The 23,606-nt window shown below is 44.9% G+C and overlaps 1 protein-coding gene across 2 annotated transcripts in view; it reads left to right on the top strand.

Annotated features, from left to right (window-relative positions):
• Positions 1-23,606, top strand: part of LOC115112536 (centrosome-associated protein CEP250-like) — a 330,336-nt gene that overhangs the window by 79,728 nt on the left and 227,002 nt on the right. For both annotated transcript variants that reach the window (XM_065013075.1, XM_065013076.1), the window contains exons 6-7: positions 639-785; positions 1,068-1,172. In XM_065013075.1, coding sequence (XP_064869147.1) covers positions 639-785; positions 1,068-1,172 — 252 coding nt within the window. The remainder of the gene's footprint in view (positions 1-638; positions 786-1,067; positions 1,173-23,606) is intronic.

Genomic DNA, 23,606 nt, shown 5'->3' with positions numbered 1-23,606 from the left:
TATGTGCCTCTCTTTATATGTGTCTCTCTTTATATGTGTCTCTCTTTATATGTGTCTCTCTTTATATGTGTCTCTCTTTATATGTGCCTCTCTTTATATGTGCCTCTCTTTATATGTGCCTCTCTTTATATGTGTCTCTCTTTATATGTGTCTCTCTTTATGTGTCTCTCTTTATATGTGTCTCTCTTTATATGTGTCTCTCTTTATATGTGTCTCTCTTTATATGTGCCTCTCTTTATATGTGCCTCTCTTTATATGTGTCTCTCTTTATATGTGCCTCTCTTGATAGTTCGACATGTGAGTGCAAACTGTATTGTATTTGGTGTTTTACTGTAATAGACGACTTTGATGTTCAGTTGCTTCTGGAGACATTCAATAGGCTTTGTGTTTTAGTTTAGTGCTGCAGACTTCCAATAATATGAAAATGAATCCCTGTTTCTTTCCTTCTTTGAAATAATATCTTTCTGACATGTTCAGACATGTTCAGACAAAAATAATAGTGGAATCCTTGCTTTCACCTAACCTACTGTGTGAAATTGGTGATTACCTCAAGGAAATCTGGATAGATGGAAGGAAAGAAGGAGGAAAGGAAGGAGGTAAACATATATCAAATCAGGCCTGTGTTTATCTTGTATCAGGTGGAGGAGCGTGAAGCCCAGGTCCAGGAGCTGCAGGACACCATCACAGAGCTCCACCAGGAGATGACCAGGAAGGACCAGGACAAGCTGACACAGCTGCAGGAGCTCCATCAGCTGGAGAGCAGGGTGAAGCAGCTCACTGACCAGGTAGGGCTGGGTATCTATTACCACCCAGACAGGTCTAGTTCAGGACTGGCCAATTCTGTTGGGAAACACTTGTCCACTTCTGGTCAAGATCAAATAGAACTAGTACATCAGCATGTTAACCTCATTTAATCACTTTTAATCACATTTTGAACACACTATTGACAGAGGATGCAATTGCTTCATCAGCATAATGGAACCTACATTGGTCTAATCTACAGTTGTACTTGTAACCCATTGGTGTGGTACAGTGAAGGATGTGCTGTGTGGTTGTCTTGGTGGCAGGTCAGGAGCTCTGAGGAGACCATTGGCCAGCTGAGACAGGAGGTGGCTGTTAGAGTGGGCATCAGCAGCGCAACCCTGTGTGGGGGCGTGAGTACAGCAGGGAAAGTGGGTTAAAGCACAGTGTTCATGCATGTACTGTACATGTACTGTTATACGTTCCACAGGACATGATCTACTACCTGACCTACGTTTTATATAGGCTGTAAGGTCTAACAATGCATCAGTGAACAATTAATGAACTTGGATCCACTCTGGGCTTTTCAAGTCTTACATTTTCATCCAAATGTCATTTCTCTGTGCAAACAAGTACATTACTATGTGATAGAAAATGATTGAAATGTAAGCTAGTCCTATAAAGTTCCAGTTATATTGTGTTCATTTTCTCTATTCTAAGACTCATTACATTTCATCAGTCATCCTGTTGTTATTAACATTCCTGTACAAGCCTACGCATTCACACATAAATCACATTAAACCCTCATTTCCAGATGAATGCATCCGTACTGATCCGTGATTCAGTCTCTCACACGGTCTGTCTGTATGGTCTGTCTGTATGGTCTGTCTGTGTGGTGTCATGGGTTGGAGATCAGGATTTCCCCTGTAGAGCTGTAGATCTTTGAGACCAGTGTTTGTTGAGAGGGGCTCTAATGATGGCACATGTGGCCTGGGTTCTGATGGCCCCAATGTGGGAGTCAGGGCCAGCCTGAATAGCAGCTCTGTCCCCCTCTCTCCACCTAACTCTTGACGTCTCCACACATCTGTCAGGCATCCCAGAGACCATGATGGGAGTCAATTAACTCTAATATTGTGCAATTTTAATCAGGCTGTAATTCTGTAAAATAACCTTATAATTTCTGGATGGGATTGGATCGCAATTACGTGTGCAGCAGCAGAAGAAGGCAGAGAGTTTAAGTAGGGAACTATGCAGGTCCCTGGAAAGAGGGCTTTTTAGAGTTCCTTTTGTTTGCATTTAATATGGAAATTGTGAGAAAATAATGAGACAACTTCTCTTCATTGCTTATTGAATTTGTGAGGTCAGGTACAATGAGTTCTGTGTAATTACGGACATAGCCTCAGAGATGTTAGGTAGATTGGCCTATTAGTCCTCAGAGATGGTAGGTAGATTGGCCTATTAGTCCTCAGAGATGGTAGGTAGATTGGCCTATTAGTCCTCAGAGATGGTAGGTAGATTGGCCTATTAGTCCTCAGAGATGGTAGGCAGATTGGCCTATTAGTCCTCAGAGATGGTAGGTAGATTGGCCTATTAGTCCTCAGAGATGGTAGGTAGATTGATAGATTATTATTTTTTTCTCTGGTGGATTTTGACCTTCAAATCATCCAAATGTTAGTTAGAACCTTCCTGATTGGTTGAATTGGCTTGTTGATTAGTCAGGCATCCCTGGTGGGCTCACAGAGCACTGACTGGTATCCTGTTTGGCTGCGTGGGGTTGGAGGAGGAAACAGCCTCATAGCCAGATGGTAGAGAATAGAGGGAGCCGTAGAAAACATATGCAAATTAGAAAAATGTTCCTGTCATGTATTTGGTGTTTTAGTGAAACAGCATTGTCTTTGTGTAAGAGAGGATGTCGTTGTGTAAGAGAGAATGTCTTTGGTGCTGAAACAGAATATTCTAACACTGAAGGAATCTATGGGATTTCTGACTATGTTCTCCATCACTGCTGCCTTTTCCTCTCTTCTCTTCTCCTCACCTCTCATCCCTTTTCCTTCTCTCTTTCCCTCTCTCAATGTGGAGGAAATGCATTGGAAAGGAGAGCCAAAGTCACACAACATTAGTTTGGTAGTGGCTGCCGCTGCAGAAAGCCATTACTCTTCCTTGACAGTATCATAGAGAACGGTGGAGCTGGGTCGCGCCCAGCCCCTCGCTCTCCCTCGCCATGCGCCACTCGCAGGAAATTGCCTCATACTTCAGCGGGCAGGAAGGTGACACGTCGGCGACACCCACGCATGTGTCACTTTCAGGGCCTGGGTGGGAGCAGGCTCCGGTGCCACAGACAAGCGCTGCCTGGGGAGCAGTAGAGGAGAGCTGCCCAGGGGAGGCTGGCTGAGCTGGGGTCTGGACACGCAGGGAACCACGCTGGATTTAGAGGAGGTGCAGAGGAGGGGTAGAACTAGTTACCAATAAATGAGGTCTTAACCTCCCTACCTTTCTTTGGCCACTAGTATTTGACCTGATTGAACCCATCTACTGCACAAAAGGACTGGGTGGTAATGAGCTAGCCAGTTCTAGAGTGTGTTGCAGTAGATGGGATATTTGCAGCGCCCGCTGTCTCTTATTTGATGAATTTTGACTCCTACAAGGAGGATAGTTAGGTGCCCCACTGGGGGGACGGACAGAGGGATGCAGCAGGACCCAGGGAAAGTGCTAGGTGGTGGGCTTCTTTGTGGCTGGTTTCAGCCTGCAGTCTGGAGCATAAGGGCTGTTCTGTCCACAGCCACCCGTATGGGGAGCAGTAATGAAAGGAGAGGTTAAGGAGGAGAGTGAAGTGGTCTCGCTCGACAATAAATCCTATGTAGTAGGGGATGCTATGGGACCCCACTCCTAGAACACAGTAGGGGCGTTGAAAAGGGACAGGCGTACGCACACTTACCCAGACACACAAGCTCACACACACACATGCTATGCCTGTTAAGAGCTGTTGTGCCTCGTCTATGAAAGAGATTGAGCTAATGACAATTTGGTCTCATGTTTTGTGGAGAGCATTCTCTGAAAAAGGCGAGGATTCTCATTGCTCACTCAATACATTAGCATCTTTGTGTCATACGTTTGACTAAAATGTGTCGATTTGACTATTATTTGAAAATGTAGACATAATTTGAACAAAACTAAAGCCTTTATCACTTCTGAAGCCACAGGCACTGATGCAGGTGTGGTATACATACCAGCTGCTGGGTTGGCCATTGTTTTCAGATGAGACATGTACATTGTGTTGTTTGAGAGGGAATAGAAAGCTTTATGCTGTTCCATCTCCTCCCGACACCACACTGTGCAGACCTGTGCAGACCTCTCCAGAGGACCAATGTTTATTGCCATTCTAAAGCAGGCTTTGTTGTGATTGTGTGTGCTCTCCGTCCCCTTCTCCTTGTTTCCACTCTTCTTTCATTTTGTGCAGGGCTGGGGGATTGCTCTGTGCTGCGGCTCTGTGATTAGAGAGAGGGAGAGGCAGAGTGCTTCCCAGCAGGAATCTGTTTTATATTCATCAAAAGAGCTGCCTTTGATTTGCTCCCTCTGACGTGTGACAGCGGCGCGGCTGCAGCACCACACAGCCGCCGAGGAAATCGTGCACTTATCACCTCTCCCTCCTCCTCCCTCTCCTCCTCACCCTCCTTTGCCAGCAGTACCCCCATCCACAATACTACAACCCCCCCAACACCGTACTCCCCATCACTCCCCCCACAGCCCAACCTTCGGGCCGCCTGGCTGTCTTATTCATTTCTCTATTGTTGTTAATATTGCCTCTCTTCACTCAAAAGGCAGACTTTCTCCAATGTCACTCTGAAAAGATTTGCCCTCCTCTTCCTCTCCTCAGAATAGTTTCCCAGAGTAGAGCCTGTGGACTGACGGTCAGCAGAGAGAGAAAGAGGGGGGGGAGGGGGGGGGGGGGGGGGGAGAGAGATCTAATGGATGATGGGTGATGATGAGGTGGTGATGAGAAGCTCATCAAGGCCCTCTCTGTCTGAATAGGACGATGTCCATTTCCATTTGGGAGGGAAAACAGGCTGTTGTTGATTACAGAACAGTAATGAATAAGTTGTTTTCCCCCTGTATATTGCAGTATATGAATTTGACCATTCAGTCACTGCTGCCTACAAAGAATTATAATTCCATTACGGTTGCCTTCTTTGTTTTGCTGACGTCCAGTGGCCACCCTGTTGTACAGACTCCCTCATTATCCAGGGTGGGAATGGCATAACATCTGGGTTGGACTAAGGTAATGCCAGGTAATGTCCTGGGATGGTGGAGGCTCAGGTTAACCCAGATAAAGTCCTGTTCTGTAGCCTGGAGGAGCATCTCACACCCTGTCTCTATGACCTTCAGCTCTGTGTCAGTGGTAAGCTCAGACGAGGCCTCTGTAGTTTCCCATGTGTTTACACAGGAGCCCATCCTATTACCACCCTCAACTAGCAGATCAGTCAATTCTGCACAGTTTCTGATGGCTCAGACTAAAATCACATACACACGCACACACTCACACACTAGCTCTTCTCTCCAAACACTGCCCCCCTCTGCACCACGCCTGGGCCGAGCAGGACACACACACCTGTGTTTGAACAGGGCCCCTCTGTGCCGCAGAGACCAGCCTGGTTATTAACGGTGTCAATTATTAAAGCAATTTCAAACTCTGCAAACAGTGGCAGGGAGAAGCGAGCAGACGCTGGAACGTGTGTGTGGACGTGTGTGAGATCCATAGGGAGGGAGAGACATACTGAGGCCGTTTTTTTGCTGCTTTGTCCCTGCAGTGGCCCAGCTAACAAGGTCACATACACCCAAGGTTAGCTTGGAGGGAGGGGAACATGCTTGGGTAATATTTAATCTTCTCCTTGGTTCCACAAGCCTCTTATGTACGCCACACACACACACATGCATGCACGCATATTTGCAAACATACTCACTTCCCAGTAACTGGAAATTGAAAGGTGTCCAATTAACGTTGTGCCTGTACAGCAGCAGAATGAAATGCAAACTGAAGTAGTATTCTCTGGCACTCACTGATCTCTCCTTGCCGTTTGACGATCCCCCATACTTCACAACTCATGTCGCATTTGATAGTGACTCCTCCATGTTAGAGTTCATATACTCTACTATATACACAGGGTTAAATGCATGCCACAGTCTCGGGGTCCTCTGGAGTGCGGGATACGTAAGTGAACATTCAGCCTCATATTGTGGCTGACGTCAAATCTAATTTTAATCGTCACATGCTTCGTAAACAACAAATTATATGCTTACTTACGGGTCCTTCCCAACAATGCAGAATACATAAAATAATTATTATAATTATATAAAAACATTATAACACAAGGAATAAATACACATTGAGCAATGATAGCTCGGCTATATACAGTGGGGCAAAAAAGTATTTAGTCAGCCACCAATTGTGCAAGTTCTCCCACTTAAAAAGATGAGAGAGGCCTGTAATTTTCTCTCATCTTTTTAAGTGGGAGAACTTGCACAATTGGTGGCTGACTAAATACTTTTTTGCCCCACTGTACACAGGGTACCAGTACTGAGTTCATGTGCAGGGGTATGAGGAAATTGAGGTAGATATGTACAGTTGAAGTCGGAAGTTTACATACACCTTAGCAAAATACATTTAAACTCAGTTTTTCACAATTCCTGAATTTAATCCTAGTAAAAATCCCTGTCTTAGGTCAGTTAGGAGCGCCACTTTATTTTAAGAATGTGAAATGTCTGAATAATATTAGAGAATGATTTATTTCAGATTTTATTTCTTTCATCACATTCCCAGTGGGTCAGAAGTTTACACACACTCAATTAGTATTTGGAAGCATTGCCTTTACATTTTTTAACTTGGGTCAAACGTTTCAGGTAGCCTTCCACAAAGCTTCCCTCAATAAGTTGGGTGAATTTTGACCCATTCCTCCTGACAGAGCTGGTGTAACTGAGTCAGGTTTGTAGGCCTCCTTGCTCACACACACCTTTTCAGTTATGCCCACAAATCTTCTGTAGGATTGAGATCAGGGCTTTGTGATGGCCACTCCAATACCCCGACATTGTTGTCCTTAAGCCATTTTGCCACAATTTAGAAGTATGCTTGGGGTCAATGTCGATTTGGAAGACCCATTTGCGACCAAGCTTTAATGTCCTGACTAATGTCTTGAGATGTTGCTTCAATATATCCACATAATTTCCCCTCTCCTCAGTTGCCATCTATTCTGTGAAGTGCACCAGTCCCTCCTGCAGCAAAGCACTCCCACAACATGATGCTGCCACCACTGTGCTTCACGGTTGGGATGGTGTTCTTCGGCTTGCAAGCTTCCCCCTTTTTCCTCCAAACATAATGATGGTCACGATGGCCAAACAGTTCTATTTTTGTTTCATCGGACCAGAGGACATTTCTCCAAAAAGTACGATCTTTGTCCTCATGTGCAGTTGCAATCCGTAGTCTGGCTTTTTTTATGGCGGTTTTGGAGCAGTGACTTCTTCCTTGCTGAGCGGCCTTTCTGGTTGTGTCGATATAGGAATCGTTTTACTGTGGATATAGATACCTTTGTACCTGTTTCCTCCAGCATCTCCACAAGGTCCTTTGCTGTTGTTCTGGGATTGATTTTCACTTTTCGCACCAAAGTGCGTTCATCTCTAGGAGACAGAACGCGTCTCCTTCCTGAGCGATATGATGGCTGCGTGGTCCCTTGGTGTTTATACTTGCGTACTATTGTTTTTACAGATGAACGTGGTACCTTCAGGCGTTTGGAAATTACACCCAAGGAGGAACCAGACTTGTGGAGGTCTACAATTTTTTTTCTGAGGTCTTGGCTGATTTATTTTGATTTTCCCATGATGTGAAGAGGCACTTAGTTTGACGGTAGGCCTTGAAATACATCCACAGGTACACCTCCAATTGACTCAAATGAGTCAATTAGCCTATCAGAAGCTTCTAAAGCCATTACATCATTTTCTGGAATTTTCCAAGCTGTTTAATGGCATAGTCAACTTAGTGTATGTAAACTTCTGACCCAATGGAATTGTGATACAGTGAATTATAAGTAAAATAATCTGTCTGTAAACATTTGTTAGAAAAATTACTTGTGTCATGCATAAAGTAGATGTGCTGTGTGTGTGCTGACAGTGAGCCTGTGTGTACTTGTTATGTGTGAGTGAGTGTGTGTGTATGTATGTGTTTTGAGAGTCAGTGTAAGTATGTGTGAGTGTGTGGGTAGAGTCCACTGTGTGTGTGCATGAAGTCGAAAAGAGTTAGTGCAAAAAGGGTCAATGCAGATGGTCCTGGTATCTATTTGGTGAAATATTTAGCAGTCTTATGGCTTGGGGTTGGAAGCAGTTCTGGAGCCTTTTGGTCCCAGACTTAGCGTTCTAGTACTGTTTGCTGTGCGGTAGCAGAGAGAACAGTCTATGACTTGGGTGTCTGGAGTATTTGAGAATTTTTCAGCCTTCCTCTGACACCGCCTGGTATAGAGGTCCTGGATGGCAGGGAGTTTGGCTCCAGTGATGTACTGGGTCTTCCGCACTACCCTTTGCAGCACCTTGTGGTCTGATGCCAAGCAGTTGCCATACAAAGCTGTGATGCAGCCAGTCAAGATGCTCTCAACAGTTCAGCTGTAGAACCTTTTGAGACTATGGGCCCATGCCAAATCTTTTCAGCCTCCTGAGGGAGAAGAGGCGTTGTCGTGCCCTCTTCACGACTGTGTTGGTGTGTTTGGACCATTATAGGTCCTTAGTGAAGAGGATACCGAGGAACTTGAAGCTCTAGACCCGCTCCACTACAGCCCCGTCGATGTGAATAGGGGGCGTGTTCTGCCCTCCATTTCCTGTGGTCCACGATAAGCTTCTTTGTCTTGCCCACGTTGAGGGAGATGTTGTTGTCCTGGCACCACACTGCCAGGTCTCTGAGATCCTGTCATTGGCAAACTTGGTTACATTATTTTATCTCCTCTTCTTCTCCTGTGTTGTGTTTGAGTCAAGCCTCACCCCTGAAAACAAAGCTTACTGTAGGTCCTTTAGTATTAACTCTCACATCTTGTTGCTCAGAGCACCGATGCGGAACAGACAGACACAGTAGAATGACTACAAAGTAATACAATGGGAGATACAGTGTAGGCTTATGATGCCACACGCATGTAGAACTTTCCATGTTTAGATAACTTCTAGGAGGGATTTTAGTTTCAGGCTGCACAGCTCACATCTCCAGGGGAAAGGTAGTTGGATGGCAGTTTGAATGGAGGTTGATAGGAGCGTAATGACCATCTGATGGCCCTCCTGTCTGGGTCACATCAGGCTGTTCAAGGTGAGTGTTCCAGACCCCACTGTCTGTCTCTGCGTCTCTCTGTCTACATGCATGATGATGCATTTGATCAGAACACATCTCCCTAATGGTCTCTCAGTGAGCTGCCAGCATTCTACAGAGCACTCAAGAAGCCCTTGTCCCTGTCATTTCAGATGTTCACCTGCCCCACTAAGCATAGGTAGCCATTCACCCCTCGTTCGCCCCATGCTCTTGACAGAAAGAAAGAGGGAGATGGGAGAGAAAGGGAGTATTAAACCCTGCAACGCTGCACTTTGTGTCAGCGAGGGAACGTCTTCCTTCTGCTCCACTGTAATCTCTGAAGCCGTGCCATGGTGTGTCAGTGTTAAGTTGAAACTGAGCTTTGGGCTGCTGTGGACCTCTACTTCTGACGCTCTACTGTAGGGCCTAAACCCCATAATCCAGCTCAAAGGCAGACGCTAGGGTTAGTTATGTGTATATGGGCTGGAGATTGACTGGCTCTTTTCTGAGAGGCGTTTTCTCTCTCCTCTTTCCTCCTCTGTTGTTCCCCCACGTTCCTGAGGCTGGCTCTTTGGCCCTGCAGGACCCCCACAAGGCTCTGCATGATTCAAGCGTTTATCCTCCCACCCCTCCATGTCTCTCGCTGGGGGGAAAGCAGGAAGTGGGGATAGTAGCAGCTCATCCTCAGGGCTCCACTGTCTGCTGCCCCAGAGGCCCTGTGGCCTTCTGCACATTTCTATGGAAACACTGACTTCTGTAGCTGATCTGACAGCAACCATCCTGTCTGGTTCTCTGTACATTATGTAGCTTTGTGTAATATATAAAGAGCCATATACAGACCCCTTCCCCTTTTCCACATTTTGTTACGTTACGGCCTTATTCTAAAATGGTTTTAAAAAACGTTTGTCGTCAATCTACACACAATATCCCATAATGACAAGTCGGAAACAGGTTTGTAGAAATGTTTGCTTATTTACATAAGGATTCAGACCGTTTGCTATAAGAATCGAAATTGAGCTCAGGTGCATCCTCTTTCCATTGATCATCCTTGAGATTTTTCTACAACTTGATTGGAGTTCACCTGAGGGAAATTCCATTGATTGGACATGATTTAGAAAGACACACACCTGTCTACAGTTGACAGCATTTCAGAGCAAAAACCAAGCAAGGAATTGTCCGTAGAGCTCCGAGACAGGATTGTGTCGAAGCACAGATCTGGGAAAGGGAACTTTTTTGTTGTTGTTCAGCATTGAAGGTCCCCAAGAACCCAGTGGTCTCCATCATTCTTAAATGGAAGAAGTTTGGAACCACCAATATTCTTCCTAGAGCTGGCTGCCCAGCCAAACTGAGCAATCAGGGAAGAAGGGCCTTGGTCAGGGAGGTGACCAAGAACCCGATGGTCACTCTGACAGAGCTCCAGTTCCTCTGTCGAGATGGGAGAATCTTCCAGAAGGACAATCATCTCTGCCACACTCCACCAATCAGGCCTTTATGGTAGAGTGGTCAGACGGAAGCCACTCCTCAGTAAAAGGCACATGGCAGCTTGCTTGGAGTTTACCAAGAGGCACCTAAAGGACTCTCAGCCCATGAGAAACAAGATTCTCTGTTCTGATGAAGCTAAGATTGAACTCTTTAGACCGAATGCCAAGTGGCACATCTGGAGGAAACCTGGCACCATCCCTACGGTGAAGCACGGTGGTGGCAGAATCAAGCTGTGGGGATGTTTTTCAGCGGCTGAGACTGGGAGACTAGTCAGGATCAAGGGAAAGATGAACAGAGAAAAGTACAGAGAGATCCTTGATAAAAACCTGCTCCAGAGCACTCAGGACCTGAGACTGGGGTGAAGGTTCACCTTCCAACAGGACAAGGACCCTAAGCACACAGCCAAGGCAATGCAGGAGTGGCTTCGGGACAAGTCTCTGAATGTCCTCTAGAGGCCCAGCCAGAGCCCAGACTTGAACCTGATCAAACTTCTCTGGAGAGATCTGAAAATGCAGTGACGCTCCCCATCCAACCTGACAGAGCTTGATAGGATCTGCAGAGAATGGGAGAAACTCCCCAAATACAGCTTGTCGTGTCACCCAAGAACACTTCAGGCTGTAATCGCTGCCAAAGTAAAGGGTTTGAATACTTAAATGTAATATATTTTTTTTTTTAATACATTTAATTCTAAAAACCTGTCTTTGCTTTGTTATTATGGGGTATTGTGTGTAGATTGATGAGGGGGAAAACAATTTAATACATTTTAGAATAAGGCTGTAACGTAACAATGTGGAAAAAGTCAAGGGGTCTGAACATTTTACGAATGCACTGTAACGGAATGGAACACAGGACAAAAGAGACATAAGATAGTTAGATGCTGTGTTTTTAGTGATGGCAAATGAAGGATGGATATTTTATTTGCAAATGTAGGGACTCAGTCCTTATGCATCTGTTAGCCCAGCCATTTTATCACCACATCTACCCTTCCTCCATCTCCTGCAGCACCACCTGTGTCTGTGAGTCTCGTCTTCACTATAAGACAGAGCCTCTTATCAGTGTAACTACAGAAAAGCAAATCACGTTGAGAGATGTTAGTAGCTCATTTAGTTTGTTTTTGTTTTAAGGGCATATTGTTTTATTTATAGTGGTTTTCTGTATTATTAAGAGAAGAGTTGTGAATCGCTGTCGTGTCATTGGTTTAGCTTTGTGAGTATGCTTCGATGTTGTCTGCCCTCCCTCCCTGGCCCTGTGAAGTCAGACTTTTTGATAGGGCTCTTGACACAGCAAGCACTTGGCAGCAGACTCCCTTTGTTCTCGCAGGGAAAGGTGCTGTAGGCATTCCAAAGCAATAAACAGGGAAAGCTATCAAATTCAATATTTCTCAGCAGATGAAGAACCAGACATGAATTTGTACACTTGGCATGCAGTGAGATCCCTCCTGGCTCCTGGATATGATACAAAAAAAGTAAACATGTAATATTAGCGTTAAAGTAGGGGAACATTATCTGGCAGACACCACACCAGATCTTATCAGTGACACCAACACATATCAGGTAGCATCTCTTAATTTAGCAGAATTGAACAGATCACGATAAGTCCCTGGGAAGGAAGAAATTCCCTACATGGAAACACCTGTCCCTGCCTTAGAGTGGCTTTGGGGGAGCCAGCCAACTGGAAGCAATTATTTGCTTTTGGTCAGCATTTGGGCTATCTGCTGGGATTAGCTGAGGGACTGCTGATCTGGGAGCTGGTCGAGCGTGATGTGGTTACACCTGACTGGGCACTCTGGGCTGAGCTGAGATAGGCTTGGCTAAAGTCAACTGGCATGGGATGGAATGGGCTGAGCCAGGCTGGGTTGGGCTAGACTTGGCTGGGTTGGACTAGACTTGGCTAGGTTGCATGGGCTGGACCTCATTGAGCTCAGGAGCTCAGCAGCCTGTGCCTGCTACGTTCCACATCAACAACAGAGTCTCAGGCTCGGTGGAGCTTTTGAGGCGAGCCTCTTTATAATGGAGATATACTCGCTGGTGATAGGAAGAGATGATGAATACTATTTAACTGGGTAGTATTGTATGGGGCGAAAATGTGTTCACGTGTGTGACTACAAACAAATGTATTTTTGTGTGTGTGATTATTTACAGATTTGTTGTAAATGTGAGGGTTCTGAGTATGTGTGTATGTGGTGTGGTGAGTGTGTGTGCGATTATTTACAGATTTGGGTAAATGTGAGGGTTCTGAGTGTGTGTGTATGTGGTGTGGTGAGTGTGTGTCTGGCTGCGTCCATCTGAGGGGTCTGGCTGTGATTGTGTTTTGATGAGGTCTCAGTGGTGCTCCCCGCTCTCGTCTTGTTGAGATGCTTGGTGCCTTGCATTCCCATCGCTTTCCCAATTTGACAGCTGATGGGATCTCAGATGGAATGTGTGCCAGTGTGAATTGCCCGTGATATTCATAACAACATAATTTATCTTCTCCACCCCTCTCTTTCAGCAATTCCTCCCTTATGCCTGCATACCGCTCTCCCCTCTCCCTCCTTCCTACCCCATTCCCTCCTCTCTCTGTCTTTCTCTCTTTCTCTCTCTATCAATCTTTTCCCCTCTCCCCCACTCTCTCTCTACCATTCTCTGTCTCTGACTGTCTCTCTCTCTTAGTTCAGGTGCCCTCCCGTTCCTTTAGCAGGGTTAACAGGCAGTGCCAACTCCAGCCATTCCCTGAAGGCAGTTTGTCAAACCTTTAAGTCTCTATAACCACCCACCACACTGGCCCTGGACCAACTCCTATGTAACCGTGTGGAGAATAGTGGGTTAGCCAGTGTGGAGAATAGTGGGTTAGCCAGTGTGGAGAATAGTGGGTTAGCCAGTGTGAAAAGCCAGTAAGAAGACACACTCTTACACACAGTTCATCATTGCTCTAAAATGGCTACTGTGTCCAGTGCTAAGCACCAATACACACCACTAATCCCTATATTTTCTGGTGCCTGCTACAGAGAGAGAGAAGGGGGAGAGAGAGAGCAGGAGAGAGAGAGTGAGAGAAGGGAGAGAGAGAGCTGGAGAAAGAGAGTGAGAGAAGGGAGAGAGAAGAGAGCAGGAGAGAGTAGAGAGAGTGAGAGAAGGGAGAGCGAGAGCAGGAGAGAGTAGAGAGAGTGAGAGAAGGGAGAGCAAGAGCAGGAGAGAGTAGAGAGAGTGAGAGAAGGGGGGAGCAGGAGAAAGAGAGTAGAGAGAGTGAGAGAAGGGGGAGAGAGAGGAGAAAGAGGGTAGAGAGAGAGGGAAGGGGGAGAGAAAGAGCAGGAGAAAGATAGTAGAGAGAGTGAGAGAAGGGAGAGAGAGAGCAGGAGAAAGAGTAGAGTGAGTGAGAGAAGGGAGAGAGAGAGCAGGAGAAAGAGAGTAGAGAGAGTGAGTGAGCGAGCGAAGGGCGAGAGAGAGCAGGAGAAAGAGAGTAGAGAGAGAGAAGGGAGAGAGAGAACATGAGAAAGAGAGTAGAGAGAGTGAGCGAAGGGTGAGAGAGAGCAGGAGAAAGAGAGTAGAGAGAGAGAAGGGAGAGAGAGAACATGAGAAAGAGAATAGAGAGCGTGAGAGAAGGGAGAGAGAGAACATGAGAAAGAGAGTAGAGTGAGCGAGAGAAGGGAGAGAGAGAACATGAGAAAGAGAGTAGAGCGCGTGAGAGAAGGGAGAGAGAGAACATGAGAAAGAGAGTAAAGTGAGCGAGAGAAGGGAGAGAGGGAGCATGTGATTGAGACGAGCCATTGAATCAGACATGGCCCTGTGGTGCAGAATTGTTATATTGGGATTCTTTGTCGATGATTTCCTTTCTCCTGTGGTCAGTGTGGGCAGTTTGATTTACTATCAGAGATAGTTTCATACTGATGGAGGGTGTTGGAAGAAAATTGTGGAACAAACACCTGACTGAAGGCGGGACAAAACCAAAATAAAAAAACATGATCTATTTTTAAATAATCTAACAAAAAACGAACTGACTTCAAAAACTCACTAATCTTTCAGCACTATCAGACAGATCAGTGCAGACGGCTGAGTTGAATCAACAGATCACATCACATATTTTGGCACATATTTTACTTCCTGCTTTGCTCTTATGGGTACACTCACAATGGCCGCCAGTCCACCCATTATGCCATCATTGACTTGAATGTGGATGCCTGTTCTATTCATTCTATTTCTATGGCAGCACATGCAGTCAGGAGCGAAGGAGATGAGAAAATGTGCGTCCCAACTGTGCCATTCAAACGTTAATTACGTTGACTGCGGTTATTTGGCTGACGAATTACTGTCATCCAAATTTTCATGACTATCACAGCCCTAGTGTGAGTGCATGAGTATATGTGTGTGCCTTAGACTACAGCGATGTGCCTGGGGAGTAATGGATATAAAGTACCTCATAGAGATAGCTCCCTAATCTGATTCCTCCTGAAGCTGTGGGCTTGCCATGATTTGTTTGGCTGTTCTGGGCTCTGTATGCACATCATGCAGAGTGGGCTTGATTTGCAGCTCTCCAGAATGATCCCACTCGGCATTACAGAGAGAGAGACAGAGATATTTGTTTACTAGAGAGTGCAGAGAGCGTGCCGGGGAGGCTGGTAAAGAAGCACCCTTCAGTCCAGTGGGTGGGGCTGATCCATCTCGCTCTGACTTGTGCACTTTGAGAGACATTTCTCGTAACGGGCCACTCGCTCATCCTTATCACCAGCAGCCCCTGGAAACTTTCCAAAACTCTGTCCGATGCACCACAGCGGTGACACACAGCCCAGCAATGGACACGCCACCTCCACGGCACGCTGCTCCTCTCCACGCCAACCCCCATGATGCGTCATTCACCGCCGGGCCCATTTACATCCATTTATCTGACTGCGTCAACATGGGTACAGTGTGGGAACAGTTGTGTTTATCTACTCCTCATATATCATCATACTGTGGGGATTTATATTCATCAGCTTCTGTTTTCGAGAGTGTAACTGTTATGATATTATTATTGCATTGGAAATGCACTCTGTGGTAAGAATTCCCTCAGTCCAGGATGATTTTAATCTGAAAAATTAAGGGGGGAAAACCTGAATTGCAAGATAATGTAACGAAATGTTTTTTCTGTGGTTGCATTGTGAGTGTAGCCTGTCTTTATCTAAAAGCCTCAAGAACCAAACAAAAGGAAAATGGTGTGATTGTATGCTCTTTTAAGCATTCCTTTAAAGTATAAAGCATAAAGTATTCATAAAAATAGTACTCAAGTCAATTACACAGATTATCTCCCAGTTGAAATGACGGTCCCTATATCTCCAGTCACATTACATAATGTCAATTACATAATGAATGTCACCTATTTTCTCTACCTTATTGACAGGCTTCCATGCACCTGCTGAACTGCCTGACAACATTCACATTAATACCATATTTTCTGGAAGAATTCCTAAATATATTTATCATCTTAAAACATGAAGATAGTATTTAAACAATCTAATTATAGGAAGGTCCACTAATCACTGTTTATTGTTCATGCACTGTCAATGCAAATTAATTGAGGAGAATGTGGGCTTTACTATTATGTATGTTTGCATAAACTGCTTTTCCCTGAGCAAACCAATGCTGTTATATTATTCATCAGCCAGACACTGTACCAAATATCCCTGCAGCAAAATGGAGGTGCGGCAGCCGCAGCAGCAGGCAGGAGACACTTAGTCACATGGACAGAGCAGGAGCAATAGCAGCTCCTCCAATTCAGCTGGGAATTGACTCTGGGTGACAATGGAATTCATTTCCAAAGGCGTGTGTGTGTGTGGGGGGGGTGTCAGTGTGTGTGTGTGTCTGGTGACAGGGCTGTGGTAATAAGGCTCGGCTTTAGTATTAAAGGCACAACTCCCCTCCTCTACAGGCAGTAAAGCAATGCCGGGACGCAGTGAAATGTTTACAGCGCTGTGGTTGGCTCCCGCAGCCAGGCCGTGGAGGATATTACTGCAGCTCGCCGCTAATCACTCATCCCTGCCCACCAATCAGGACTCTGCCCCCTCCACCTCCACAACAACGCTCCTAAAGCACCGCATCACAAGGACACTTTTAATGCCTTCCCACTACGCTTAGAATGATTAGCCCTATTTAAGTATTTTTACATTATTCATTATTTGCATCAGGAACCCATAAACACGCCGGGTTCTGATTCAGTCTAGCTTTTGACACTGTTGAAGGTTGGCTGAGGTGAGAAGTTTGACTGGAGCTCTGGGAGGAAGGTTCCAGAGGGGTTTAGGAGGGACAGTGGGGTCATAGGGAGGGAGCTAGGAGGTGTGAAACCTGAATAATAAAACCGACTTAACAGAGTTACACAGTCACAGCCCTGCATACATCACCTCAATGACAAAATAGGTTTTATTCACCATTCAAGTGGGAAGATTTTCTTTGGTACAAGCTATCAACTTGACTTTTTTTTTAGAAATGCAAGTATGGCTGTTGGAGTGTAAAGTGACTTTTAGTTTTTTTCTCTCCTTTTTATCAGGGCTTGGTTATGCTTGTGGTTGGTGACTCCCCATGTTATTATGAACCAGTAGTGAGTGCCAGTTTATCCTAAGCCAGTGCAGCTGGTGGGGCCTGATTTGAACTCCATTCTGATTCTGGTGGGGATTGCCGTCACACACAATCATCACATTGGATTAAAAGTTGTTGTGATTTTAAGTACTCAACTCCCTTGCCAAAATCAATAAAGCGAGTCAATAGCTGGACCCACCGCTACGTTCCTGCTTCCCACCGCCAAAGCTGCTATGGAAGCCTGCCTTTCCTGCCTCCACAGTCACACACCCTACCAAAGACAGGTTCTCAAACCCACTAAGGCCGCATCTCATTTGGACTTTTCATTATCTCTCCTTAGTTGAGTCTATATCAGATCGTTGAGATACGCTGTAGTGTCCGCCATATTTGGGTAAACTTATCATCATTGATAAGAGTTAGATGTTGTATGCCTTGGCCAATGTCCTGTCATTTTCTGTACAATGTAGTTTGACATATGTAGGCTTTTCTGTGTTCTGTTAAGTCCATGTCCCTTACTGACCATTGTCTCTTACAATAGCCTGAGAAATCTTCCACAAAATACAATACCACCATATGATTATTATCTTAAGAAGAGATTCTGGTAATTGTAACAATACAGTTACTGTACAGTTAGGTTACAATGCAGTTAGGTTTTTTCATTGCCAATCCCATACTTTTTTTTTTACATTGATATACAGTGCCTTGCGAAAGTATTCGGCCCCCTTAAACTTTGAGACCTTTTGCCACATTTCAGGCTTCAAACATAAAGATATAAAACTGTATTTTTTTGTAAAGAATCAACAACAAGTGGGACACAATCATGAAGTGGAACGACATTTATTGGATATTTCAAACTTTTTTAACAAATCAAAAACTGAAAAATTGGGCGTGCAAAATTATTCAGCCCCTTTACTTTCAGTGCAGCAAACTCTCTCCAGAAGTTCAGTGAGGATCTCTGAATGATCCAATGTTGACCTAAATGACTAATGATGATAAATACAATCCACCTGTGTGTAATCAAGTCTCCGTATAAATGCACCTGCACTGTGATAGTCTCAGAGGTCCGTTAAAAGCGCAGAGAGCATCATGAAGAACAAGGAACACACCAGGCAGGTCCGAGATACTGTTGTGAAGAAGTTTAAAGCCTGATTTGGATACAAAAATATTTCCCAAGCTTTAAACATCCCAAGGAGCACTGTGCAAGCGATAATATTGAAATGGAAGGAGTATCAGACCACTGCAAATCTACCAAGACCTGGTCGTCCCTCTAAACTTTCAGCTCATACAAGGAGAAGACTGATCAGAGATGCAGCCAAGAGGCCCATGATCACTCTGGATGAACTGCAGAGATCTACAGCTGAGGTGGGAGACTCTGTCCATAGGACAACAATCAGTTGTACATTGCACAAATCTGGCCTTTATGGAAGAGTGGCAAGAAGAAAGCCATTTCTTAAAGATATCCATAAAAAGTGTAGTTTAAAGTTTGCCACAAGCCACCTGGGAGACACACCAAACACATGGAAGAAGGTGCTCTGGTCAGATGAAACCAAAATTGAACTTTTTGGCAACAATGCAAAACGTTATGTTTGGCGTAAAAGCAACACAGCTCATCACCCTGAACACACCATCCCCACTGTCAAACATGGTGGTGGCAGCATCATGGTTTGGGCCTGCTTTTCTTCAGCAGGGACAGGGAAGATGGTTAAAATTGATGGGAAGATGGATGGAGCCAAATACAGGACCATTCTGGAAGAAAACCTGATGGAGTCTGCAAAAGACCTGAGACTGGGACGGAGATTTGTCTTCCAACAAGACAATGATCCAAAACATAAAGCAAAATCTACAATGGAATGGTTCAAAAATAAACATATCCAGGTGTTAGAATGGCCAAGTCAAAGTCCAGACCTGAATCCAATCGAGAATCTGTGGAATGAACTGAAAACTGCTGTTCACAAATGCTCTCCATCCAACCTCACTGAGCTCGAGCTGTTTTGCAAGGAGGAATGGGAAAACATTTCAGTCTCTCGATGTGCAAAACTGATAGAGACATACCCCAAGCGACTTACAGCTGTAATCGCAGCAAAAGGTGGCGCTACAAAGTATTAACTTAAGGGGGCTGAATAATTTTGCACGCCCAATTTTTCAGTTTTTGATTTGTTAAAAAAGTTTTAAATATCCAATAAATGTAGTTCCACTTCATGATTGTGTCCCACTTGTTGTTGATTCTTCACAAAAAAATACAGTTTTATATCTTTATGTTTGAAGCCTGAAATGTGGCAAAAGGTCGCAAAGTTCAAGGGGGCCGAATACCTTCGCAAGGCACTGTATTTCTTTGTTCTTTTTAAGTGTTATTTTAATTGTAGTTTGTCCATCAGATTTAGATTTTTTATTTGCTTATTTAGGAATGGTTACACTTCGTTATCTTGAGAAATGTTTAAGTCAGTTGTTGCCAAAGTGGGTGCCACACAGTGTTTGTGGAGAGGAGTGGCTAGTGTGCTGCAGTTCAGCTTTTAGCTGCCAAGTACGTAATAGTATGTAATGTATGTAATGATAATAATAATATACTACTGCTACTCAAATCAAATTGTATTTTTCACATGCGCCGAATACAACCTTACAGTGAAACGCTTACTTACAAGCCCATAAGGGAAACAATACAGTTTTAAGAAAATCCCTAAAAAGGTAAGAGATAAGAATAACAAATAATTAAAGAGTAGCAGAAAATAACAATAGCGGAGCTATATACAGGAGGTACTGGTACAGAGCAAATGTGTCAATGTGCGGTGTCGAGGTAATTGAGGTAGATAATAACAGAGAGTAGCAGCAGCGTGGGGGGGCAATGCAAATGGTCTGGGTAGCCATTTAATTAGCTGTTCAGGAGTCTTATGGTTTGGGGGTTGAAGCTGTTAAGAAGCCTCTTGGACGTAGACTTGGCAGTCCGGTACCGCTTGCCGTGCGGTAGCAGAGAGAACAGTCTATGACTAGGGTGGCTGGAGTCTTCGACAATTTTTAGGGCCTTCCTCTGACACCGACTGGTATCGAGGTCCTGGATGGCAGGAAGCTTGGCCCCGGTGATGCACTGGGCCATTCACACTACCCTCTGTAGTGCCTCGCGGTCGGAGGCCGAGCAGTTGCCATACCAGGCAGTGATGCAACCCGTCAGGATACTCTCGATGGTGCAGCTGTAGAACCTTTTGAGGATCTGAGGACCCATGCCAAATCTTTTCAGTTTCTTGAGAGGGAATAGGTTACTACTACTAAAATTACTACTACTACTGTACTGTAGGTGTGACTACTGAACATTCTTGTTGATGTTTTTAGTTTTGTGTGTTTGAAGCCTCATGACTGCGCCTTCATGGCTAGGCCTTCGTGGCTAGGCCTTCGTGGCTAGGCCTTCATGGCTAGGCCTTCGTGGCTTTCATGGCTAGGCCTTCGTGGCTAGGCCTTCGTGGCTAGGCCTTCGTGGCTTTCATGGCTAGGCCTTCATGGCTTGGCTTTCATGGCTAGGCCTTCGTGGCTTGGCTTTCATGGCTAGGCCTTCGTGGCTTGGCTTTCATGGTTAGGCCTTTGTGGCTAGGCCTTCATGGCTAGGCCTTCGTGGCTTTCATGGCTAGGCCTTCATGGCTTGGCTTTCATGGCTAGGCCTTCGTGGCTTGGCTTTCATGGCTAGGCCTTCGTGGCTTGGCTTTCATGGTTAGGCCTTTGTGGCTAGGCCTTCATGGCTAGGCCTTCATGGCTTTCATGGCTAGGCCTTCATGGCTTGGCTTTCATGGCTAGGCCTTCGTGGCTAGGCCTTCATGGCTAGGTGTTCATTGCTAGGTTTTCATGGCTAGGCCTTCTTGGCTAGGCCTTTGTGCATAGGCCTTCATGGCTTTCTTGGCTAGGTCTTCTTGGCTAGGTCTTCTTGACTAGGCCTTCATGGCTAGGCCTTCATGGCTAGGCCTTCTTGGCTAGGTCTTCATGGCTAGGTCTTCTTGGCTAGGCCTTCTTGGCTAGGCCTTCTTGGCTAGGCCTTCTTGGCTAGGTCTTCTTGGCTAGGTCTTCTTGGCTAGGACTTCACGGCTAGGTCTTCTTGGCTAGGTCTTCATGGCTAGATCTTAAATGCTTTCTTGGCTAGGCCTTCATGGCTAGGCCTTCATGGCTAGGCCTTCTTGGCTAGGCCTTCTTGGCTAGGTCTTCTTGGCTAGGCCTTCTTGGCTAGGTCTTCTTGGCTAGGTCTTCATGGCTAGGTCTTCATGGCTAGGTCTTCATGGCTAGGTCTCCATGGCTAGGCCTTCATGGCTTTCTTTTTATATCAAAAAGAGATTCTGGTAAATGTAATAATACAGTTATTGTCCTGTACTGATATAATACAATACAGTAGTGTAGGTGTGAGTTTAACAATAGCGAAACTCTTGATGATAATTGGTTTATGTTTTTGAAACTTCTGGGCCAGGCCGTCATTGTGGACGAGAACAAGTTATTGACTTTTTCTCAATAAAGAATGGATGAAAAAAAAAAACATCGCACCTCAAACTATGCCTCTTACAAGGAATGGGCATAAAATGCATGCCTTCCAGGCCCAGTCTTGAAAGGTGTCGCACATTTAATTTCCACTACTTTACAACATGTATTTTATCCTGTCACGCCAGACGAGGTACAGGAGGTGAATCTAAGCAGAGATGAGTGCTTTGTACCTATCAGTACTACATGTTTTATTTATGTTTATATGTTTTAGAACTCTTATTGGGTGTGTGTGAGTCTTTAGTGTTCTACCACTAACCGAGCAACTTTTTAATTGCAATCCAAGGAGAGTCGTGATAGTTTCAGCTGGAGATAACCTGCTGCTGTGCTTCTGAAAAGATGGCTGTTTTTAGATGATCCAATCTCCACCAACACTAACAGGGCACTCTTTTTGTTTGTGTGTGTGTGTGCGTGCGTGCATGTTTCTGTGTGTCTGTGTGTGTGTGTGTCCTTGTAGCTGCATCTGTTTTGGTGTGTGGCTGTGTGTGGGTGGTGCATGATATTATACAGTTTACAACTAGGTATAGGGAGCATTCCGTAAACAAACAGCATGATTAGATTCTGGGAAAACACATGTATTAGTGAGTGCTCATTTCAGCGTGCTGGGGACGTGGGTGGTGGAGCTGCAGAGGACACAATCACTTGTTGTTGACCATGATTTCATTGTGTTCTTGTTGTTGGTTTCTTTGCTTTTTAAATGGCTTTTACATTTTTAAGTAGTAGTCTCAAATCCTCCTAACAGTGGGCTCTCGTAGTGAAGGCCTAGTTGACTTACGCTTCTGGCACACCCTCTGGCCTTGCCTGCGCACACACACACATTCATAGTGGAGATGAGGATGAGGGGAAAGAAATAAGCTGCAGCACTGCATAAGGTGTCAGCGTGTCCTCTTCGCCGGCCATAAAAGTTAATTAAAGAAAAGGAATTTTTATTATGCTGTGCTGCTGGAGCACGGCTGCTGCTTAATAATAGCCTCTCCTGGAGCTGCTGTCAAGAGGAGCACCAAAGCAGAATAATGGCACTGTGTGTGTGTGTGTGTGTGTGTGTGTGTGTGTGTGTTTTAATCTGCTCGTGTGCCAGAGGGATTCGTTCTGTGTTGGTAGGACTGTGTTGTTACATTACAGTAATGATATTCTATTGTACATAGTCCTTCTATTCCTACAAAGACCACTCAATATTTCATTGTTTTATTTGTGAAGAGGTTGAGCCACACCTAACGACATCTGAGGACTTGGATTTCCGCAGACTTGGATTTCACCTACCATAGTCATGTGATTCCACCATGGCTCGATAAAGACCTGATTCTCTTGAAAGCCATGTCCCCATGTGGCGAATACCTCTGAATACTGCAGTGCACTGGGTGTCTACATAGAGTCAGGCTATGTGGAATATATCAGGGTTTATGTAGTAGTCCTTATTTGTATTCCCTTCCTGCCACTGCTTTAATGATATTTGTTTTGCTCTGCTCTGAGAGTATTTTGGGAATCTCAGTGGGGAGTTTGGGTTTTAGGAGGGTGATTTGAATCAATGTGGCTCATTTTTCTTCTGGCATACAGCGATGCCCTCTTTTTTTTGGCACATTTGAAAGAGAAACGGGGGCATATCAAACACTCTCACACAAATACACACACCTAAGAATGCACTCACTCACACACACACACAAACAAGAAAACAAATGCATGCACACTAACAAGCACACTCTGTACATTAGTATATACCTTACCTAGCAACTCTACCTGTTTTCCAGCTTTAGCATTATATCCATACAGTATACGATATGATATCATCTACTGCATCTTGCCATCTTTATGTAATACATGTATCACTAGCCACTTTAAACTATGCCACTTTATGTTTATATACCCTACATTACTCATCTCATATGTACATACTGTACTCTATACCATCTACGGCATCTTGCCTATGCCGTTCTGTACCATCACTCATTCATATATCTTTATGTACATATTCTTTATCCCTTTACACTTGTGTGTATAAGGTAGTAGTTGTGGAATTGTTAGGTTAGATTACTCGTTGGTTATTACTGCATTGTCGG

The sequence above is a fragment of the Oncorhynchus nerka genome, linkage group LG28 (genome assembly GCF_034236695.1).
Source record: "Oncorhynchus nerka isolate Pitt River linkage group LG28, Oner_Uvic_2.0, whole genome shotgun sequence".
NCBI lineage: Eukaryota > Metazoa > Chordata > Actinopteri > Salmoniformes > Salmonidae > Oncorhynchus > Oncorhynchus nerka.
Note: the sequence above shows the minus strand (reverse complement) of the source record. Positions and strands in the feature narration are given on the sequence as shown.